Source organism: Schistocerca serialis, chromosome 2, assembly GCF_023864345.2.
Source record: "Schistocerca serialis cubense isolate TAMUIC-IGC-003099 chromosome 2, iqSchSeri2.2, whole genome shotgun sequence".
Taxonomy (NCBI): domain Eukaryota; kingdom Metazoa; phylum Arthropoda; class Insecta; order Orthoptera; family Acrididae; genus Schistocerca; species Schistocerca serialis.
This window is the reverse complement of record NC_064639.1, coordinates 668,202,071-668,227,169: the sequence shown is the minus strand read 5'-3', so window position 1 is coordinate 668,227,169 and position 25,099 is coordinate 668,202,071. Positions and strand designations below refer to the sequence as shown.

The window sequence follows — 25,099 nt, the reverse complement described above, 5'->3', positions numbered from 1 at the left end:
GAAATGAGATTTTGGCAAGTGACAGCATGCAGAAAGAAAGGTGTTTTGTCATACAGTTATTATGCAAAACTTCATTACCTACTGTGTTATTCCACTTTTTCAATGAAATAATGTAATTTTTAAGGGCTACTGATAGCCGGTGAAAAAAAAAAAAGAAAAAAAAAAAAATTCTGCGAGCTTTTAGAACAACATAAGTGAAGACATTATGTATTTATTTTTGTACAGAGGATGTGCTTTTTCATAAGCTATTGACCTTACTTTTTCTAAGTCTCGCGTAATACATTTAATAAACCACTATTTCAGAATTCGCTCACAATTGAGTCCGAACAACACATTTTGTAAACTCCATTTTGTTTTGCCAAAAAAAACTCATTTTAACATGGCAACAAGAGAAAACTGGGCTTTACTCAAAATTTGCCACTCATGATGTTTTTTCTGGAACTTACAAATCGCTGCTTTTGTTGCATTTTCAGTGGGATTCGTTTCAGATACTAACCAAAGCAGAGGTGACAGTAGATCTTTTTAAATGGTCACCATTCAGGTGAGGGCATGATGGGGCTTCATTTACTATTTATAAAAAATGTGTGTGTAGGCTCAAGTTTAGAATGGCACTTCCCCTCTAGTTTTACATTTGTGTGACACTCATGCAATCCCAATCAACACAACCAACAATATCACAGAACAAGAAATTGCAATCTTGATAGGCTGTGATCATACTGTTGTCGAACTGAGGCTAGTAGATGTTCCTCCTCCTCCTCCTCACAAAAAACATTTAAATAAGATTTCTGAATGAGATACACAAGGTGAAATATTTTGTCGTATACTGTATGAAGATGGCACTTTTCCACCTAATTTGTGCAGCTGCAATGGAATGCTAATCATCTGGATATCCAAGCATTAAAGTATACTTTGTGCCAGTTTGTTGTCTGTTGCATGCTGCCTTTGTTGCATTACAGTTTAAAAGGCCAGCAACGTATATAATTGTGACCACTTCTTTTCGAGCAATAAAGACTTTGAGAGTGGGATGAATTTGTACACAAGATTATACAAAAAAAAGTTTTACATAATGACAGGTAACCTGGTATATTCTTTGTATGATGTGTGGCGTTACCACAAATGGGGGGTTGAAAAAAATGACATAGTTGAACAAACATATCCAAGCTTAACTAATTAGACACACTAAAAGCTCTTGCATGGTAAGAATTAATGGTTTGTAGGATTTGCCAATGTGCCAGTAAATCAAATCCACTTATATTATTCACTAAAAAGAAGTTTCAAAGAACTGTGTTGGTACAACTAAGAGTGATGAAGGACTGGGGTAGATTCGTACTAATCTGCTTGATTGTACTGGAAGCTCGAAGGAGGGGTGGCCAGGAAGCAGATGGCTAAATCGAATGCTACACGACAATCACTTACAGTCTGGTGCTGGAATAGTAATAAAGTTACAGTCAGTGCATGTATCAAAAGGAATGGAGAGAGTTAGTGCAATTCATCAATATCTTACTTCTCAAAAGGCAAAGGGGTAATGGTACGTAAATACAGTGAAATCCCTATTTTACCTTTTTGTGCAGTCCAGACTTTAAAAATACAAAACTGAGGAAACTGCAGAATTGAGTAAAATGTTAAAACCCCAAAAATACAAGCAAAACCACATGTAATTGGCATATATGATTAAAAATCGCAATCCTCTCCAATACTTTGCATAAAATCTGCCCAAGTGAAAGAAATTAAATGTACTATACAATGTTTCTACAATAATTTGGGTAACGAATTTCATCAGTCTTTAAAAGGTCACAGACGTGTAACAGCAAGTAAAAACTCACCAAAATGTTGAAACTGGTATCTAGCTACGAGGTAATCGAGCTATTTTCCGACATGTTACAACCACAAATGATACACTCAAAACACTCGTTTTTGAGTGATCGTCCTTTGTGCACACTCAGAAAAAAGCAAAAATTGATGAACATGTTAAATTAAACCAAAAACATCACAACAGCTATGTGGTTAAACCATAAGCATAAAGGCAAACATCTGCTTAACTACAAACTTTGTCCAATTGCTGTTATTGTTTAATGCTTTTCTTACAAGCTACACTTCATATGCTCACCACCATTTTTGATGAGAGAAACAGAGATGTGAAAAAATGAGTTTCCTTCCCCAGTTGACATTACAAGCTTATTACAAGTCTGCTCTGAATTTCTGTGCACTGTTTAAAATGTAAATGTGAAAGAAAGCTCAGGTGCTACAATTTCAGTTCATGCCCTCTATCACTATTGATAATCATTACAATCTACAGTGTGTAGTGTCTGTGGTGCAAAGTATATATATGAGTAGTGTATGTAGTTTTTGCAACTGCATTTTCAGATTTGAACATAATAGTCTTTAAAATATCTTATCGCAAAACCCTTATTCTACTTTCATATGACATCTCTGTCATAGCACATCTGCACAAAATGTATATTTTCAGCACTCCACAAAATGCTTTCCCCCCTACCTTTACTCCCTTCATTTAAGGGTCACTACCCCTGTCCACACATCCAGTAGGTGAGCTCATTTTGCATGAGTTAGTGTGATGTGGAGGCTGCACTGGATATTGTGTGGCTTAAGAAGTCACCAGCCAGTAAAAGTTCACAAGCCGGAGATGGGGGACTCCTTGATTATGACCAAGCATATTCTTTGAGACTCAGTGTCTGAATTTAAAAAGTTGATGATTGATATTTTTGCTGAATACAATACATTGAAAATACATACAGAAAGATGAGACTCATTTATAAGTGGCACAAAAAAAAAAAAAAAAGGTGGTGGCTGGGCCTGTTTGTCATAAATTTCCTCAGTACGGAAAACTTTGCGTCGACAGTCTTGTTTTTCCATTACCATTGAACCTAGCACTAATTGTATCATAGTCGCGCAGTGGAGCTAAATGTTGCAAGTTTTGTTGGCAATACTGATTGTGGATTACGTCAGCATTTCCTCCACAATGGCCTAAAATATTCCATTAACTCTGCCACCACCCATGGTGTGATCCATCTGCCTTCTGTGTCACTTATAACTTGTTCAGTCACATCAAATGTCAATAGGAAGAAAACAGGATGAAGTCACGTGAGACGTCGAGTGAGAACTAAGAATCAAGGTAATTCTTACTAGGGAGAAATGTAAAATCGAGGAATTTATAGCATTGATCTTACGGGTTTTTCACAGGAACTATGAATTTACGGTGTAGAATCATGAAAAATGTAAAATTGAACTTTCACTGTATTTGTTACAAAATGTATTCCAATTTACTCAATTTTATCACTTCAACATAGTAGAATACATAGTTTATAGGAATTTATGAACTGTTTTTAAACTGTCCCAAATATAGCATGTAGACTATTATGTTCTACACATATTATTTTTTCTTGACTCGTCCCAACACAAAAGTTTATTATAAACTAGCAACTCACCTGCTGCAGCTTTGCCTGCTTTACTCAGTAAAAGAAAACTATGCATAGTGAATTTTTAGAGGGTACTCTAGTAAAATAATAGGCTTCTTCATTTTTCAAAAGCATGGGGCTTTACTTTAAATTATGAAATACATTGTTTTTCTTTCTGGTGGTTTATTTCCACTTTCTTAAACTAGTTTCAATAATCAGTCTAATACAGTATTTAAAAATGTAGATGTATTTGTCTGCTACCTTTACACTCTGTGATCACAACATACATTTTAATCCAGGCTTAAAGTGGCACACTTTAAGAGTTTTAAGCACAACTGAAATATATGGTCTTAGGCACTCAAAATGCTTCAAAAGAAGTTTTATATCCTAATTTTTTTCAACTTTTTCCAGGGGGATCTTCTGCTTCGACCTAATTGTGACGTGAACCCTATCTATTTAGTCTCCCCCCCCCCCCCCAAACACACACACACACACACACACACACACACACACACACACACCACACACACACACACACCAATAATTTAGTGCTGGTGATACCCATGGTGTGATGGATGCTTCCTCAATCTGATGAATTATTCTAGTTGTAAAGGAAATAGACCTTAAATCCTTCAGAATGTGTTGTCCACAGTCAGTTTTGTAGTTTTGATTTAAAATATCGAAGAGTTTGTTGTACACGTACTTCATTTATATTGACTATTATTATGTTAGTTTCCACTGGGGGCTTTTGGATAGATGGTTCTGCTGAGGTGGTTTGAGAATTAACACTAAATCAATTTACAACTTTATACATCAATTTTAATAAACAGCATTGCAATAACTTATTTATTTTTTAGTCTGGTAACCGGTTTCAGTCTATACCTTCAGGCCAGTGGTTTCAGATAACAAGAGCAGCCAGTTCACAGAACTGGTGAGTCGTACCTACTGGTACTTGTCACAACTGCTGGCTCATGTCATCTGGAACCTCTAGTCTGATGATTGTCTTGTAGACCAAAACTGGTTGCGAGAGTAAAAAATAAATTTGTTGTTGTGATTGGATTGCTTTTTATTAAACTCTTAAGTACAATCACTGTAGTTCCACAAAGATATCTAAAGTTATTTAGAAAGAAAGTTATTGATGTTTATGGTCAATGATTCTCAGACACAAGACTGGTGTTATCTGTAAATGCAGTAAACTTATATTTCTAACTGTAGGCTGAAGTTAGGCCACTAGCACAATTCAAGAACAGTACGGGGACTAAGGACAGAGAGTTATGCTACTTCAACTTTGTGACAAATAATTCCTGAGCACCACACAACCATTAGTTCTAGTTTGCAGAAGACAGTTGTGCAGCTACTTTCTGCTTCCTATTCATGACACAAGATTTCAGCAGTACACGCACTGAGCCCTCAATTTCACTGTGATACAAGTAATTCATAATGAAGCAAATGAAAAGCATTTATAGAGTCACAGAAAATTCCAACTTTCTAATTATTAATGATCAGACAGTTTAAAAACCAGAGCATGAATGTGAAGGTTATCTGTTCACTCAATAAACCATTTTGAAAACTGTACTGCCTTTTACTTGTATGACTGGGGTGGCCATGATGTTTGACAATCCAGCTACAAAATAGTTTTTCAAGTAGTTCTGAAGATACAATTAAAAACTAAATATATTTGCATTCAACATTTGCAGTATCCTGTGTCTTGGGACTAAGTTTGAGAGTGGCACATTTTGTGCTGTCCGCTAATACTCCTGAGAGCATACGGCATTGATGTATCATACTGGTAACCCTCAAGCAGTTTTATAAATGTTCACCTTGGATGTGAAGTACATATATTGTTATGCAAGTTCTGAAATTGGTAAGTCACATGTAGTTCTTTGGTCACTAATGGTGCACTTTCACCACTGTAGAACTGCACTGCTCCCTAACTATACTACTTCCAGACAGAAAATGATTTTGATCTGAAACCAATGACTTATATTTCGTTTTTTAAAGCTCGCATATATTGTTCCTTTCTCTCAAGATAACATGATAAAACAAGTAGCAGTAGCAACGAAATATCAAGAAACTAGTCTAGAAACTTTTGAACTATTAAAAGAATAATTACATTTTACTCTAGTTCTCAATGTTTTATTTAAAAAATAAAATGTCACAATATGAAGTACCTTATGCTGCAAGTTACTCACATGTACATTTCAAAATCTCATGGACAGTAGCATATTAAGATAAAAAAATTTGAAGCATAAGATCAGTACTAAAACAATTAACAACAAATAAATAAAAATACTGTGGAAAAAAATTGAAAATTATGAACAAAAGTCAATGAATACCTAAATGAACAGAAGACCAAATCAAATATTGCTGGCAGAAGAACATAAAAACAAGAACCTGTATCAGTCTAACAGAATTCTTTTCTGTACTTTCTCTTATGTTGTGTCATGCAAAAATGGGTAGAATCCAGAGAACTATTTATTGTAAAAGAATTTTCATTCATGTATCAGTAGGCAGAAATACGAAGTCTAGTACTGTGGTCAATTTTGAGTGCTGCTTTACAATTATTGTGTACAAAATATCTTTGTAGTAAACAGCAACACAGTTTATACTGTAATAAATGACTTGTATGATTACAAAGAATAAAATGGTTGTGCTCGGTGTAAGATGTCTGGACAGCTCTTGTGAATTCAGTGAAACAAAATGTTGCACTTTTGCTTTCTCATGCTGCCAGATCATGTGCCTCTGTTTTAGCTAGAATATTTATTGGAAGAATTTTCACTCACGAAACAGATGACAGAAGTGCAATGTCTGCAACAACTTTGGTCAATTTCAACTGCAGCTCTATAGCTATTATGTACAACAGTAATTCTGTGCCTTGAGGACCCTCAGTGGAGTTCCACATGCTTCCATGTCAAACCTATCCAAACTTACCAATGATTTATGCAATGTGTTCAATTTCTGTCTTTTCTCACACATTTTGCCCTCAGGTTTGGGAAGAGCATCGTCTACCACTTCCTTCTTCTAGAACAGTTTTTCCACCAAGCTCTCTAGTGGATCTGTCATAATTAATACTTTTCCATTTCACTGTTCTGTCCACAGAACTTTTGAAGCGCTCCTGAATACTTTTCAAATGTCTTCTGCATTTCCAGTCCTCATGTTTCATTTCTATACAGTATAGTATTCCATGGTCAATGTTTCATGTTGTCTTTAGTGTAGTGCAAGAGACAGCTTAATTGATTATTTCACAAAGGAATCCCACACAGACGTGGCTTTGGTGAGCCCCTGGAAATGCAATGTTTCACCAAAGGAGAACTTTGCATTCCAACAAGCTATGTTCCATTTTTTGAGAACTTGAGAAGTCTGGACAAAATATACCATTCCACACATAAAGGTCTGTAACACCCACAGTCATGATGAATATCTGTTTCATGAGAATGAAAGTGATATCCAACTGTTAATAACAACATAATGCCAATGAAAACATGTCAGATTTCAAGGATTATTCTCTTCCACCAAGTCTCTCATTTGACAAACTACTGTAGAAACTGTACCAAATTTGATGCTTGGGGTATTCTATCATTGTGCATGAGTATTAACTGTGAGAGTGGGGGTGGAAACACAGTAGCTTGCATAAGTAACATTCTACAGCTTGAATTCTGTCAAAGTAGACAACACAGCAACTTTTGGCAGAATACATGACTTTTTTTTAAAAAGAAGACATCAGATAGCACAGAAAAATATCACTACATGTGTATTGTGTCTTTTCAACTCTACTGCAGAGTACACTTAAACTCTAAGCTGCATGGTATGTTAAAGCTGGCAGAAACATTTAATAATCGTGCATCTCAAGATTAGAGTTTAACGCACTATTATCAATCAGGTTATTACAGTCTGACATCAGTTACAACTGGAGAAATATATGTGGAAAAAGTATTGGGCATAACCTTGATTAATGTATCTACTTAGCATTCACTTGTTATTCTGGGGAACACTGGGAAACCTAAATCCAATGTTCAGACATCAAGTTGAGCTCCACACTTCCCAAACAGATCTTGAGTTGCTCAAACATGGTACAATCATGATGAGACAACAGTTTCTGAGCATTTTCTATTGACTGGAAATGGCTGTTTATAACTCTCAAAATCATTCTGACTTACATTCTGCCCCTTCCACTTGGGGTAGCTTTGCACGTAACACGGAAGTTTAGCAGTGACTGCACAATGCTCCTGTGCCTCACATACGCTCTGAAGGCAACAAACAATTGGAAGTAAGCAATGAAAATTATAAAGAATAAACATCAGTTGTATATGAGTTTTCGTTGTTCTTCCCCTTTCTTTACTAGAACCTTAGACTGGTATTGTTACTACTACTACTACTACCACACACACACACACACACACACACACACACACACACACACACACACACAGAGAGAGAGAGAGAGAGAGAGAGAGAGAGAGAGAGAGAGAGAGAGAGATTATTTAAGGTACTGATGGTGTGATGGTGAAAACTTGCAGAAAGATTCTGAAATGTGTTTCATATGGTCAAGTTAAACAAAAAAACCAAGTTTACAATACAATTTTTTCCATAATTGAAAGAAGGAAGAAAAAGTTGTAATTTTTGAGAACATCAAAGAAAATAGTGAAACAATAATTGGGAGCAACATGAAATGCAAGCAGATGAAGGTGGAATACTTTAAAGGACAATAATTGTTTGCATAAGTGTGTGACTTATATTATTTTTCTTATATTTAGTGTGACTTAAGATTCTGGCTCTATTGCACCCAAGTTTCCGAAATTTCATTTTATTACGTGGGGTTGCCCTCCTTGTTGCTGCAGTCATCAGTTACCTAAAGGAGGGAAGTCATGTGTATCTCTTGCCTGCAAATTGTGTAAACTTTGTTCTGTGTGTGATTGTATTTTAAATGTTTGTGTAATGCATTATCTGAGGCAGAAAGTGGGGATCAGCTTAGCATTTGCCTAAATTAGCCAGGAAAACTTTTTAAAAACCACATCCAGGTTGGCTGGTGCACCAGCAATACTCATTAACGTGCCATGCAGATTTGATCTAGGTCTGGCTCACCTTCCTGTCCCACAAGTTAGATTGTAGTGCATCATGCTGTACGGGCAGAAAGTGTATGACCTTTATAACTTTTACTACTAAAAAAATACTGGCATTTTATCTACTGAAATAAAGAGAAGCTAATGGGAATACAGGTGTAATCATGTTGATAACTTTTCACCTGCACATTTTACTAGGAGTCGTGTCTTCTGAAAAATATTATTTTCCTTTTCCAGTCTTCAGAGGTAGTTTCCAATACTTTACTAAAATCACATTTCTTTTCAAGAATGTCTTCAATTTCAGTCTCTACATTGTGCCTTATTGTTAACGCATCCAATTCAGGAAAGGTTTTGCCCTTAGCACGCCACAACCTTCTCGCTGCTGCTCTGTAACACTTCCACGGTTGTGGTTCAATCACTAAAACTTTTGTCCATGCACATAAGTCCTTAAGAAATTTAATCAACCCTTCATCTCCATAATTTAAATGTATCCACATTGTCACTGAAAAACAGAATATCACATCAAAGTTTTGTTTCCCATGCTGTTTAAGATATGTTTTCAGAACAGTTAGTTTGTCATCAGTCATAAAATTGAGGCAATGGTAATGTATACTGGAGACATATCTGTTACTATTTTTTGCTCTTTCAGTGAGCAATGGATCTAGTTCCAGACCTAAAAAGTAACAATTGCTTCCTTTACATTGCGAGTTTTGCAGACTGTCAACTTTATTTTCATCATCTACTGTATGCAGATTTGACAAGATGAATTCATATAATGCTTGTGTCAGTTCCTGCAAACAGAAAGGTTTCTATAAATTGTCTGCTCTAAAGATAAAATAATACTAGTCATACATTCTGGGACTACAAAGACAAAAGAAAAAAAACAATACACAGGTGAAAGACAATACCATACACAAACATAAATTTAGTAAGAGATTTCAACTAATATATTCAAGGAAGAGATGCACAAAAGTGTGATATGAGCAGAGCAAGACAAAAGTCAATGCAATTAGAAAAGTTGGAAACACAAAAAATCTGCACATTCTGCTCACACTACATAATTAAGTCATGCATCATGTTCTGTGGATCTTAGAATAAAGGAGAGCACTCAGGAATCCAGAAAGGTCTGGGAACACATTAGTTGAGTGAAGCAACTATTACAATCTGTTTTTATACATTTTACTAACCAACTATTATTAATTATGGCCTACACTATATTGATAATAAGGCATTTTTCTTGTTCTATTTACACATTCTTAATGATATTATAGTTGAGATATGCACTGTTTTGAGAACAGTTGCTGCTCTCTCAAGACATGGGAGCATCATGCTTTGGGATTTCTACAGGTCAGAACAGTGTTATGACATAATAACTGGACAGTGACTAAATTTCCCATAGATATTATGCTGTATAGTCTATCTTAACACAATTACGTATTTTTAATTTAAAAGACATTTATCATAATGCAAATGTGGTAATGTGCCTTGCAGAACATACAATTAATGACTAGTTAACTCATCTTTTTTATTAAGAAAATATTTTTTTGTGTTCAGTAACATTGTGAAAATTGTTGACAATGAACCACATTCCAAAATGTTCAAATGTGTGTGAAATCTTATGGGACTTAACTGCTAATGTCATCAGTCCCTAAGCTTACACACTACTTAACCTAAATTATCCTAAGGACAAACACACACACCCATGCCCGAGGGAGAACTTGAACCTCCGCCGGGACCAGCCGCAGAGTCCATGACAGCAGCGCCTTAGACCGCTCGGCTAATCCCACGCGGCAACCACATTCCAGCCATGTTTGATGTGTGCCATCTCTGAAGAATGCGTAGGCTATGGAAACAGTGGTAACTGCATTCTTTGAAGAAGGCTTTCACCTTTCTCATGTCCTGTGACTGGAAATTGTCATGCTGCAATATGGCATGCTGAGTTGCGTGAAGTGATAAAATTGTTTAAGACACTGACATCTTCATGATGCTCTTAGTTTCCATTCAGACTGTTATCTGCACGTGGAATGGCATTCACAGGTAGTATCCTGGCATCCAAACTAACACACTTGTCATCTCTCCGCTATGCCACTCAACAATGCAAGCTCTCAGGCTACATCCACCACAGTAGCATATAATTTATCAAAAAACAAAGATGATGTGACTTACCAAACGAAAGCGCTGGCAGGTCGAAAGACACACAAACAAACACAAACATACACACAAAATTCAAGCTTTCGCAACAAACTGTTGCCTCATCAGGAAAGAGGGAAGGAGAGGGAAAGACGAAAGGATGTGGGTTTTAAGGGAGAGGGTAAGGAGTCATTCCAATCCCGGGAGCGGAAAGACTTACCTTAGGGGGAAAAAAGGACGGTTATACACAAACACACACACACACACATACACACACACACACACACACACACACACACACACACACACAAGCAGACATATTTAAAGACAAAGAGTTTGGGCAGAGATGTCAGTCGAGGCGGAAGTGCAGAGGCAAAGATGTTGTTGAATGACAGGTGAGGTATGCGTGGCAGCAACTTGAAATTAGCGGAGATTGAGGCCTGGTGGGTAAAGGGAAGAGAGGATAGATTGAAGAGCAAGTTCCCATCTCCGGAGTTCGGATAGGTTGGTGTTGGTGGGAAGTATCCAGATAACCCGGATGGTATAACACTGTCCAAGATGTGCTGGCCATGCACCAAGGCATGTTTAGCCACAGGGTGATCCTCATTGTCTGCCTGTGTCCATTCATGCGAATGGACAGTTTGTTGCTGGTCATTACCACATAGAATGCATCACAGGTCAGTTGGTAAATCACGTGGGTGCTTTCACACGTGGCTCTGCCTTTGATCGTGTACACCTTCCGGGTTACAGGACTGGAGTAGGTGGTTGTGGGAGGGTGCATGGGACAGGTTTTACACTGGGGGCAGTTACAAGGATAGGAGCCAGAGGGTAGGGAAGGTGGTTTGGGGATTTCATAGGGATGAACTAACAGGTTACGAAGGTTAGGTGGACGGCGGAAAGACACTCTTGGTGGAGTGGGGAGGATTTCATGAAGGATGGATCTCATTTCAGGGCAGGATTTGAGGAAGTCGTATCCCTGCTGGAGAGCCACATTCAGAGTCTGGTCCAGTCCCGGAAAGTATCCTGTCACAAGTGGGGCACTTTTGTGGTTCTTCTGTGGGAGGTTCTGGGTTTGAGAGGATGAGGAAGTGGCTCTGGTTATTTGCTTCTGTACCAGGTCGGGAGGGTAGTTGCGGGATGCGAAAGCTGTTGTCAGGTTGTTGGTGTAATGGTTCAGGGATTCCGGACTGGAGCAGATTTGTTTGCCACGAAGACCTAGGCTGTAGGGAAGGGACCGTTTGATGTGGAATGGGTGGCAGCTGTCATAATGCAGGTACTGTTGCTTGTTGGTGGGTTTGATGTGGACGGACGTGTGAAGCTGGCCATTGGACAGGTGGAGGTCAACATCAAGGAAAGTGGCATGGGATTTGGAGTAGGACCAGGTGAATCTGATGGAACCAAAGGAGTTGAGGTTGGAGAGGAAATTCTGGAGTTCTTCTTCACTGTGAGTCCAGATCATGAAGATGTCGTCAATAAATCTGTACCAAACTTTGGGTTGGAAGGCTTGGGTAACCAAGAAGGCTTCCTCTAAGCAACCCATGAATAGGTTGGCATACGAGGGGGCCATCCTGGTACCCATGGCTGTTCCCTTTAATTGTTGGTATGTCTGGCCTTCAAAAGTGAAGAAGTTGTGGGTCAGGATGAAGCTGGCTAAGGTAATGATGAAAGAGGTTTTAGGTAGGGTGGCAGGTGATCGGCGTGAAAGGAAGTTCTCCATCGCAGCGAGGCCCTGGACGTGCGGGATATTTGTGTATAAGGAAGTGGCATCAATGGTTACAAGGATGGTTTCCGGGGGTAACGGATTGGGTAAGGATTCCAGGCGTTCGAGAAAGTGGTTGGTGTCTTTGATGAAGGATGGGAGACTGCATGTAATGGGTTGAAGGTGTTGATCTACGTAGTAGATGTTAGTAATGAGGATCACCCTGTGGCTAAACATGCCTTGGTGCACGGCCAGCATATCTTGGCACAGTGTTAAACCGTCCGGGTTATCTGGATACTTCCCACTAACACCAACCAATCCGAACTCCGGAGATGGGAACTTGCTCTTCAATATATCCTCTCTTCCCGTTACCCACCAGGCCTCAATCTCCGCTAATTTCAAGTTGCCGCCACTCATATCTCACCTGTCATTCAACAACATCTTTGCCTCTGCACTTCCGCCTCAACTGACATCCCTGCCCAAACTCTTTGTCTTTAAATATGTCTGCTTGTGTCTGTATATGTGTGGATGGATATGTGTGTATGTGCGTGTATGTGTGTGTGTGCGCGCGCGCGTGCGAGAGTGTATAGCCGTCCTTTTTTTCCCCCTAAGGTAAGTCTTTCCGCTCCCGGGATTGGAATGACTCCTTACCCTCTCCCTTAAAACCCACATCCTTTTGTCTTTCCCTCTCCTTCCCTCTTTCCTGATGAGGCAACAGCTTGAATTTTGTGTGTATGTTTGTGTGTGTCTATCGACGTGCCAGCGCTTTCGTTTGGTAAGTCACATCATTTTTGTTTTTAGATATATTTTTCCCATGTGGAATGTTTCCCTCTGGGGAAAAAAGCACAGGTACACACACACACACACACACACACACACACACACACACACACACACACACACACAGACAGAGAGAGAGAACTGTGGTTGAGCTACACAGGTCAAAGGCAATGTGCAATTCCACTTTTTGGAGATGATGTTGTGTTTTTTTGGCATCGATAGTTGCAGTTGAGCTATGTAGGTCAAGGGAAAGATCCAATTCCTGTGGTTTTGTTGGTGTGGCAGAATGTTATAATTTAAGATGTGAACTGGGCAAATAAGGATGATTTATGTATGATGTGACTGGGAAGGAGGGAAAACAGTTGGCACTGTTTAAGATTTGTATCTGCTACATCTTCTAGAGAGTTATTGAAATGTATTGCATCAACAGAAAAAATAGTAAAAGAGAGGTTTGTGGAATTAAGTATGATGTCTGAATACAGTTACACACTCGTCAATTTACTGAGCTGAATGTTTAATGTTAGGTAATGCACCTGGAAAGAACAGAGGTTAACAACATCAAACTGGACAGTGTTTATTACGACAAGAGGAATGAAGCTAGTGAAGCAACTGAATGTAGATTTCACAAGAGGTTGGGCACCTTAAAGAAATCAATGAGGTGTGCTCTACTGTAAACACCAAAGGGGACTTTATTGCATAAAGTTTCTTAAGGTGATATTATGGAAAGAGAGTTGTTATTTTAAGTGGGAGGTGCACATTATCACAAAAGTATGCATATATCTAATGAGGTAACCAGTTGAGAACTAGGACAGTCCATCTTTAATTTCATTATGATGGAGGTCATCCTTCTGGTAAAGGTTGTATGGAACCTTTTAGCACAGAATATCGTGTTTAAACATTACAAATAAATGTACAGCAGTTTTGATAACAATAATCTCAAATTAAATTCTTGAAACATTTACTATTTTGGATACTGTTTATTGTACCAGTACCAGAAAATATCTGTTTTCGATGCAACCAGACTGCTATAGACAATGCCAATGTGGTGTGGGATACTACACGCAGATTTAGCTTCTGAGAGATGATGCTTTTGGTAGACTTTAGAATACTTTTGCTTTTACTGTTTCTCCAGGATATTTTGCATACTTGTCCCTATCAACCTTTTAAGTCCATCATTCAAACTTTTAGTTTTATTACTGAAAGTTATCTTTGGGATGATTTGGTGGTTCAGCACTAGGAAGAACACTGAACACAAATGAATCTTCCAACTATATGAGTCAAGACCATGCAATTCCACATTTGAGTGAGACCATAGAGGCTTTAGAAACAAATTTTTAATTTCAACATGTCAGACAGCTTCAAATTTTCAGCAACTATCAGTCACATAAGCAGGCCTAATCCACAGTAGTGTGTTTATAGTGGGAATACACCAGTAAATGCCTGTCAATCTGTAGTAATTGAGCATGAAAACGATTTTCAGTGGGGTGTTCCATAATATCTATTGAAGCAATGAAGAGCTGCAGATCACAAATCAATGACACTGCTCTATGCCAGAAAAGTCAAACAACTAAACAGGTTACCAGTCCAAGTGGAAAAAAGTTGTGAAAGCAATCCACACCTATGCATTAGCTTCTTTGTGACATTTTAGACTGAGGTGGGGAAGAACAATAGTACATGTGGAATGAATGAAAAAGATGATTGCTCAGACATATGTTTCCATCCCATCTGAGAAAAGCATTGCCTTATACAGTAATGATCTAAGTACTGGTGACATCACAGCTACAACCACAGCGATACAGCCTAAACATGAGAGCAGTAACTATACACCAGAGTTACCATTCGATAATTGGCAACGAGCATTTGGCTGAAAGCTCGTGGATGTATAGCCACTTGACATGGGTGGAAGGCTGAGAAGATTTTATTCAGTCACATCACCAAAAATCAATGCCACGTAAAGTTTCAAACACATACGGTACCAAGTTTTTGAAACCAGGACTCAAACTATATGCTCTTTACATAAAATACTAGTTGACATAAATGTACTGAACAAATCTGAGTAAATACAAATACTGAAGTCAGTTTCTGAAATTATAACTGGATATTATCATTAAAGAGCCAGTTGATTAAATCTTAAAGACAGTTATTGCAAGAGTTGGAAGTATAACCAATTTTGTCTTAAACTTTTTAACAATGGCACAATTACTTAAAAATTTATTGGATACAACCAGTTGAGGAGTTTGGTACATACTCAACTATGAGGTCTTTATACATACTCTGAAAACAGTTGAATTGTGCAAAAATGAGAAAAGAAATCATAGTGACCTTCATTTATATTCAATTAGCTGCTCTTTATCTGTATGAATTGATCTCAGGCAAACAAGACAGGCTCAGCAATGAGAACTTATGGACCCAGCTATTAGAAAATACAAGTTTAAATCTGATAAGATTTATGTAGTGCTCCCCCTACTGAAGTTTTCATAATAAATGTATGATATATGTGCATAATATGCACCAAAATACTCATCACACATCTATTACATAGTACAGCTCTTCTGGATTTACCTTGGTGTGTTAGTTTTCATAACAAAAAGTGCATTAAATATGGGGTGAAAAGAAAAACATCAGGTTTATGTTAAAGATCAGTCTGCTACCACAGTCTTTAGTTTTCATTTAAAATTTTTGCCTTCACCATTTCTAAACCACTTTCCAGGGTAGACCAACTTGGGCTATGCTATGGATCCACCAAAATTTCAGGTGTGGCGGACACTTCATACCCCAGCTCTAGTCTTGACAAGTTTCACTTCAGTTTGCAATTAATTCAACAATAATCAATCACAGTGAGCTAAGAGACTTAAAAATGAAATCTTAATGTATGGGTTACAACAGCACATTGGGGCCAACAAGTATTTATGAAAAATCATGTGCATAATAGCTTGTTTGGAGGATCTTAAATAATCCAAAACTCTCTGAAATCATAGGCACTATAGGCAAACTAAAACAACCTACATTTTAAAGAAATGATGGATTCTAGTACTTAGCACCATGTAATTGGACCGTAATCGTATGCTGGTACAAATTGAACATATTAAAGGAACAAAAACGAAATGAGCGTATTACAAATAAAATTACCCCCGAGTTAGATCCCACATCGAGGCAAAGCATGTCTTCGCCTGCCTTAACATTCCAAACATCTGTTGGTAAGGACTTTATTCTTGCTTCCGTAGGGTGAAATTGATAATAATTTATGAAATTTCCGTACTGAGCAGCTCCAGGATCATTTTCTTTGAGACGCATACTGATAATCAACTGACTTCCAATGACAATAACAGATGGATTGTGTACAACTTCGCATCCGTAAACTGTACACTCAGTTTTCCACGTTTACTCAGACACTTCTGAGTGACAAACTACTGTCGTGTTTGTCGTGAATGTCTGAATGTTGCCTGTAATCATCCTGAAAATATCGACTGTTTTCGAGAATCGAGAGCTAGTATATTTTGGCAGTCGATTGTTCCATGCAATATGTTTCTAGTTTCAATTTTTTTTGTTTTGTTTTGGCGTGGGCGATGAAAAATGCGTACTACGTGTAGAACAAGACTAGTGGCAAAGTTTCATGGCAGTATGGGGTGTTTGTTGTAGAGTTACTCTCCTTTACACTGAGTTTTAAAACATGTTTCTGTTTGCAACAGTGCTCCAGACGAAGTCCGCAAAATAACGTTGGCGTTTAAAGCTGTTTCAGATCCCACTCTTAACGCCAACGGCCCGAATACAGACGACAGGGGTTTGTGTCTACAAGATATTTACAAGCTGTGAAATTTCCACTCTTGGCATAACTGTCAGCGAAGAAGGCAATCTAGACAAATCTGTTAATGTTGTCAAAGAAATGACATTATCTCACTGTAATTATGCTCAATGTTAAGCAACGGTTGCTGTAATATGCCTTATACAATGAAATGGAAATCACGAACGAGAAATGTACCGTTATTCCGGTATACAGACGCCTTGCCGTCGACAGTGCCTGAAAGTGTCAAATTTAGAAGATGATGATGATGATGATGATAAACAAATGAAGCAATATGATTCGACTGCAGTTGTTAATATTTACTTTGTGTCTTTTAGCAATTTGCGTTATTGGCTTAATTGGACTGTTTACGATCATAGCGGAGAATGAACAACCATTCCTAATCAGACCACGCCCACGCCAGTTCTACGATCTTTATCCCCTCGATTTACAGCTGTTGAATTTACCACATTTTAGTTACATCATAAATAATGACATATGTGGACAGAAAACAGTTGAATCAGTTTTGTTAGTTACTTCTCACTGCGGAAATGTAGAAGCTCGGAGTGCTATAAGACAAGCATACCCCCAGCATGAGTTAATAAAGCTCGGAATTCGCAGACTTTTTCTGTTAGCAGTATCACTATCTGTAAATCAAAATTCAATACATGACGAAAACAGAAGGTCAGTCCATTTCTCATTCACATAAAAATTTTGTTTCCTATTGCAGTAAATAAAACGGTGTCTATATACATAGTTTTTCGTAGAAACGAGATATCGCTCTTCCTTTTGAGAATATGCCTTATCTCAAATTGAATTACACATTAAGCATTATACTAGTAATATTTCTCTCTTTCCCATTGTAATGTGTGTTTTAACTATGACCTAATGGATATGAATCAAACTAACAAACTGGTTTTGAAATGTAGAGTACGTTGGTACAACATTGTAATGGTGTAATCATATTTCTTGGGAATGACTGAAATCCAGAAGCTGCCACTGATTTCTTCTTCATTCTCATAAAGACAGTAGTAGTAGTAGTAGTAGTACTACTCCTCCATGTGTGATAACTATTGTTGGGATATTCACCACCATTATGTGTGTGTTAAAGTATGTAAGCCTACTATAATTTTTGTTTAGTGTGAATGTTATGCAACTTTTCTTATATTACTTACCCTATTGCTGTGGATTAAATAAAGAAAGATAGGCCAAACAATGAAGCTCTCGCCTGAAAAGGAACATATGTATTTATACCACAAAGCAACATTGCGAAGTTTCTTATGTCAAGACTTCAAATCAGAATGGCTTTTGATGTGTTTCAACTTATGTCTTGCACATTGCTACAGTAGGAGTACAGTACAGTTCATTTGTGCTGACATCTGGATGAGATGAATGATTGAAATATTGGGTGACGTAACTTCTTATGCATTTATTTGGTGTCTTGGCTAGCCAGGAAGCACCTCAAGGTTCATCAGTTCACTTGGGTTGTAGGTCATGGAGGAAAACCTTCAGGGATGTGGAACAAGGCAAGGTATATATTAACAAACGAGAAGCAGTTCTTAGGAATGTGAACTGTACACTGTGAGGAGGAGGCTGGGGAGGGGAGGGACAGCAGGATAGGGGTGGGGGATGGTATAGTGCTGCTGGGGAGCTTGCAGGGATGAGGTGGAGAGAGGGTATGGCAGCTATGTGCAGTTGGAAGGTTAGACAGGGTGGGGTAGTGGAAAAAGAGAGAAGTGAAAAGACAGTGTGTTGGTGGAATAGAGGGTTGTGTACTGCTGGAATGGGTACAGGGAAGGAATTGATGGGTAAGGACAGTGACTGATGAAGGTTGAGGCCAGGAGACTTATGGGACTGTAGGATATATTGCAGGGAGAGTTCTCACTTGCACAGTTCAGAAAAGCTGGTGTTGGTGGGAAGGATTCATATGGTGTATGCTGTGAAACAGTCACTGAAATGAAGAGTGTTGCGTAGTGTGGCGTGCTCAGCAACAGGGTGGTCCAGTCGTTTCTCGGCCACAGTTTGTCGGGGGCCATTCATGTGGACAGACAGCTTGTTGGTTGTCTTTCCCACATAGAATGCAGCACAGTGATTGCAGTTTAGCTTGTACATCACATGACTGGTCTCACAGGTAGTGCCCTTGATGGGATAGGTGATGTTTGTGACCAGACTGGAGTAGGTGGCTGTGGGAGGATGCATGGGACAGATCTTGCATATGGTCTATTACAGGAATATGAGCCATGAGACAAGGGGTTGGGAGCAAGGGTTGTGTGGGGATGGCAGAGGATATCGTGTAGGTTTGGTGGACAGTGAAAGACCACTGTGGAGGGGGTGGGGGTGGGAAGGATAGTGGGCAGGATATTTCTCACTTCAAGGCATGACGAGAGGTAGTCGAAACCCTGGTGGAGAATGTAATTCAGTTGTTCCAGCCGTGGGTGATACTGAGTTACGAGGGGAATGCTCATCTGCAGCCGAATGGTGGGTCTTTGGGAGGTGGTAAGTGACCAGAAAGATAAGGCATGGGAGATTTGTTTTTGTACAAGGTTGGAAGGGTGATTATGGCCTGCAAAGGCCTCAGTGAGATCTTTGGTATATTTCAAGAGGGACCATTCATCACTGCAGATGCGATGACCATGGGTGGCTTGGCTGGAAGGGATGTCTTGGTATGTAATGGGTGGCAGGTGTCGAAGTGAAGATATTGCTGGTGGTTGGTAGGTTTGATATGGACAAATGTACTGATGTAGCCATCTCTGAGGTGGAGGTCAACGTCTAGGAAGGTGGCTTGTTGGGTGGAGTAGGATCAGGTGGAGCGAATGGTGGAGAAGGAGATGAGGTTCTGGAGGAATGTGGATAGGGTATCCTCACCCTCAATCCAGATCACAAAGATGTCATTAAGGTTTCTGGGTGCTTAGGAAGGATTCCTCTAGATGGCCCATGAATAGGTTGGCATAGGATGGTGCCTTGCCTGTGCCCATAGCCATAACATGGATTTGTTTGCAGGTAATGCTTTCAAAGGAGAAGTAATTGTGGGTGAGGATAGAGTCAGTCATGGTGACTTGGAAGGAGGGTGTTGGTCTGGAATCCATCGGGCATTGGGAAAGATAGTGCACAATAGTGGTAGGGCCATGGACATTAGAGATGTTATTGTAAAGGGAGGGAGCATCAATAGTGACGAGCAGGACACCATGCGGTAAAGGGACAGGGACTGTGGAGAGTCAGTGGAGGAATTGGTTGGTATCTTTTATATAGGAGGATAGGTTCCAGGTAACAGGTTGAAGGTGTTGGTCTACGAGAGTAGAGATTCTCTCAGTGGGTGTGCAATAACTGGCCACAGTGGGGTGTCCTGGGTGGTTGGGTTTATGGACTTTAGGAAGCATGCAGAAGGTAGGAGTGTGGAGAGTGATAGGGGTGTAGAGAGAGATGGACTCCAGGGAAAGGTTTTGGAATGGGCCTAGGAAAGGGATCTATCTGACAGCTGGTGGAGTCCTTCTGCCAGGTAATCATTGCAGTTCAAAGCAACTGTGTCGGAGCCTTTGTCAGCAGGTAGGATTATAAGAGCAGGATCAGTTTTTAGACAGTCAATTGTGGTTCTTTCTGCTGCGGATGTAAGAGTTTGCATGTTGAGGGGTTTGGGGAATGATGGTGAGGCAAGGTTCGAGGTTAACAAATTCTGCAAACTTAACAGGGGGTGATTTGGGGGCAGTGAGGATGGATCACAGTTGGATGAAGGAGTGAACTGAGTCAGGTAGGGTTCAACATTGGTCTTTGGTGGAGTCTGATTGGTAAGGTTGGTGGTGAAAAAGTGTTTCCACTGTAGGGACTGGGAGAAGGAGAGTATGTCTTTAACAAGGTCTGCATGACTGAATTTTGGGAGTGGGGCAAAAGGTGAGGCCTTTGGAAAAGACTGATTTTTCTGTGGGGCTAAGGCTTTTGGAGGAAAGGTTCACGACTGCATTTCTGGTCTGGTTAGGTTCTGGATTCTGTGTGGCAGTGTGAGGGAGTTTTGAAGAGTAGGGTAAATGTACTATGTCTGCGAGGCAGGGTTTGTCAGCTATGAGGGGACGTGGGGGTTGGGGGGTTTGTAGGTTGTTGTAGAGGTGGTGGACTGTGATACTGCAAGATGGGAGTAGCAAGCAAGTGGGGTGGAGAGTTTCTTGTGGTGCCATTGTGCATGTTGCTCTATTTCCTGGAGGGCAAGAGTTTCAGTGTGTGTTATGGGTTCCAGGAGACAAGATGCAAGACCTGTCCCATACATCTTCCACCACCACCACCTACTCCAGTCTGGTCACGAACGTCACCTATCCCATGAAAGACATGGCTACCTATGAGACCAGTGATGTGATCTACAAGCTAAACTGCATCCATTACATGGGCATGACAACCAGCAACCTGTCTGTCCCTGTGAATGGCCACTGATAAAATATGGCTAAGAAACAACTGGAGCATGCCACCCAACACAGCATTCTTCATTTCAATGACTGCTTCACAGCATGTGCCATATGGATCCTTCCCACTGACACCAGTTTTTCTGAAATGTGCAGGTGAGAACTCTCCCTGCAATATATCCTACATTCCTGTAACTCCCCTGGTTTCAACCGTCATTAGTCATTGTCCTCACCCATCAGCCCCTTCCCTGTTCACGTTCTAGCACTACACAGCCCTCTATTCCACCAATGCACCCAGTCTTCTTACTTCTTTCCTTTACTGCAATCCCCCTCCCCCCTCCTCCGGTCTCTATCCTGATCTTCGTATAACCTCCAGACTGCACACCTAGCTCTTCCATATTCTCTCTCCACCTCTTCCCAGCCCTGCACGCTCCCCAGCAGCACTTTACTGGCCCCCTCCCCTACCCGGCTATCCCTCCCCAACCCGGCCTTCTCCTTACCCTCACTCATCTGCCTCTCCCATTATGTGCTGCCTCTGCTCATAGTCTAGCTTCAGCTGCCAGAGACTGTAGTTGTGTGTGTGTGCATTGCATTTGTGTGTGTGTGTGTGTGGGGGGGGGGGGGGGTCTACTTTTGAAAAAGGCCTCGTTGGCTGAAAACTGATTTTGTGGCAGGCTTTTTGTTTGCTCTCTATTTGTCATGCCAGATATTTATTGCTTTGCAGCTTTTTGCTTTCTGTCTTTTCTTCTGTTCCTCACGTTTTTGTGGGTCATTTTTAATCCTTTCCCTTGCTCTCCTCATCCTGAGGCACTTACACTCTCTTCTTATATTTACTCATATTTATTCCTGAAAGTAGGTTTATTGTATATTAAACTTTTGAGCTAAAATATTTTTACATTCACTAAGTCTCACACCACATGAAAGCAATGCTTTTAATTGACACCGTACACAATATTGAAGATATTTATCCCAGTTGTCAATCGTGATTATTGCAACATGTTTCTGGGCAACATTATTCCATTTTCAAGTGCAAAAAATAAGGAAACCAAATTAAACTATCCTCCTTATACCACATACATATAAGGATAACAGATGTCCTACCTTAAAAAAATTATGCTGTTAGGCTCCAACACAGCTTAAAACACAACCTGCACACATGCATTTTCTGCTTAAACCATAAAACATGAAACATCACAAGCCAGTGCATTTACCATTCCTGAGGTACAATTGCAAATGAAAAGCCACTGCAATCACCTGCCAGTGGTGATATTTACTTATAGCCTAATGCTCAGCACCAACGACACTACTATCTGTTGTAAAATCTTTGAGAAGTGCCTGTCTTGTCCTAGACTATACTATCTTAAAAATACCTCTATGCTGCCGTCTGAACAGAAATAGCATGCATAAATCCTATGTCACTAGGTGAAATATGTTGGTGGCTGCTTCTTAAGGAGGGTATCACTAGAGTGTGCCCAGAAATGCTTTTTAGTCACTTCCATCCTCTCATTTAAAACGCTGATGCACTCCTCTTTTAAGGCACAATAAATGTCTACCTCCTCTAAATTTGATGGCAACCACCTTTTTTCTTTAATGTGCATCACCCTCATGCTTTCTGTTATATCCCCCAATGAATGCTGCTCATTCTTGAGATGCTTTGCAACAGCTGATGAGTGATTCTCTCTATTATTATACTCTTTAAAACTAAATTTAAAATTCTGCCCCATCTGTCTCCCATATCTTGCTCCACAAACCTGATATTTTATTTCATACACTCCCAATTTCCTCATCCAGTTCTCATCTGTGTCAGTTTTATGCCTCAGCCTCTGTCATAATCTGTTGTCTGTCTTGAAAGCAATACTAACCACTTTTGTGTTAATCAGCCTCACTAATTTATGTTTGAAACAGCTTTTTTAAAGGCAAATGTTAAGTGTAGTGAAAAAATACAAGTGTACAGAAGATATGTCGATGATATTATCATTGTCTATAAGGGGTCATAGGAAGATTGCAGCATAGAGGTATTTTTAAGTGAGAATGGGCTAGGACCAGACTGTGATGTTTTATGATTTATGGTTTGAATTAACAATGTACATGTGCAGCATGTTTCTTAAGTTGCAATGGAGCCTAACATCAAATGTAACAATCATGGTCTCAAACACTTCCTTGTTTTGTGAGGTACCTATCTAAAATGTACCGGGTGATCAAAAAGTCAGTATAAATTTGAAAACTTAATAAACCATGTAATGATGTAGATAGAGAGGTAAAAATTGACACACATGCTTGGAATTTGGTGATGATCGTGTGCTCAGCTGCCACTTTCATCATGCTTGGCCTCCCAGGTCCCCAGACCTCAGTCCATGCGATTATAGGCTTAGGGGTTACCTGAAATCGCAAGTGTATTGTGATCGACCGACATCTCTAGGGATGCTGAAAGACAACATCCAACGCCAATGCCTCACCATAACTCCGGACATGCTATACAGTGCTATTCACAACATTATTCCTCGACTACAGCTATTGTTGAGGAATGATGGTGGACATATTGAGCATTTCCTGTAAAGAACATCATCTTTGCTTTGTGTTACTTTGTTATGCTAATTATTGCTATTCTGATCAGATGAAGTGCCATCTGTCGGACATTTTATGAACTTTTGTATTTTTTTGGTTCTAATAAAACCCCATGTCATTCCAAGAATGTGTGTCAATTTGTACCTCTCCATCTACATTATTCCGTGGTTTATTCAGTTTTCAAATTTATGCTGACTTTTTGATCACCCGGTACATATTCATAGGCTCCATTGAAATATTTTCTATGTAACCTTTTCTCTTTGGTAATATGTAATAAAATAATGCATTTCTGCATTATATTAGAAGTTAAACAAGGCCTAGCAAAAAATTAACTCATACAATGAATTATTACAATTAGGCCTATTTAGTTATAGTATAGGTATTTCTGCATTATATTAGAAGTTAAACAAGGCCTAGCAAAAAATTAACTCATACAATGAATTATTACAATTAGGCCTATTTAGTTATAGTATAGGCCAATGTCTTAAACTCGGAAATTATGAACTGTAAAATACAAAAATGCACTAAATTTTGTAGCTTGATTTAAATATTTGTCACATCCTCAGACGTGACAATCTGTGGACACCAAGTCCATGAATGTGGCATCTAGGTATGTGGCAGATATTATAAAAGTGTTGAATTTCAAAATTTACATTAAATTTGTAGATAATATGTTATTAAATTAAACATATCAACATATACCTTTCATACATACATAATGACAGGTTATTTTACATGTAAAGTAGTAATGGGCACATATGTGAAACAGTGGAAATAACAACACACAAATATTTACATTAACAACAGTCTTTCCTCTTACAAGTAAGTCAGCAACTACATACAATAATGTTCTTTGACAAAATGGCTGCTTGCTAGTCTTCATCAATATTATGAGAATACTGCTGCTTCCACCTTTTGTTGTGGACATGACTTAAAATCTTAGGACATGAGTTTAGAATATTTGTGAAATGTAGTCCCTTTTGCAATTACTTTTTAAGTTAAAGATATGTTAATGCCTAATATGTGCATTTATAGAAAATAATATTTCAGTACTTATGACATTACATCTGTGCAAACTGGAGCTGGGAACAGTCCATGGACAGACATGTCACATTCCATGGCCAACTTTTGAAACAAAAATTAAATTACAATTTTTTTGCCACCATAGTACCTTACAGTATATGTTTTAAAAACTTCTAATACATTTAATGGCCTTTAAGGATTTCTATATCATGTATTGTGCTGGGACAAGAAAGATCTCTTTCCTTGATAATGATCCTACTTAA

At 39.1% G+C, this 25,099-nt stretch overlaps 2 protein-coding genes across 5 annotated transcripts in view; one reads left to right on the top strand and one right to left on the bottom strand.

The window, feature by feature from the left end:
* LOC126457756 (beta-1,3-galactosyltransferase 5-like) overlaps positions 1–25,099 on the top strand; it is a 63,259-nt gene that overhangs the window by 16,805 nt on the left and 21,355 nt on the right. For 2 of the 4 annotated variants that reach the window (XM_050094314.1, XM_050094313.1), the window contains exon 1: positions 16,627–17,547. The exons of 1 other annotated variant lie outside the window; for it this stretch is intronic. In XM_050094314.1, coding sequence (XP_049950271.1) covers positions 17,159–17,547 — 389 coding nt within the window. In that variant the 5' untranslated portion in view covers positions 16,627–17,158. Of the gene's footprint in view, positions 1–16,626; positions 17,548–25,099 lie in introns of those variants that run through there. One more of the 4 variants, XM_050094315.1, reaches the window with a different exon arrangement.
* Positions 5,545–16,501, bottom strand: LOC126457757 (probable RNA methyltransferase CG11342). The gene is made up of 2 exons (XM_050094317.1): positions 16,212–16,501; positions 5,545–9,264 (listed from the first exon to the last, which is right to left on the bottom strand). Exons 1-2 carry the CDS (start codon positions 16,374–16,376, stop codon positions 8,668–8,670), a joined length of 762 nt encoding a protein of 253 aa, XP_049950274.1. The 5' UTR covers positions 16,377–16,501; the 3' UTR covers positions 5,545–8,667.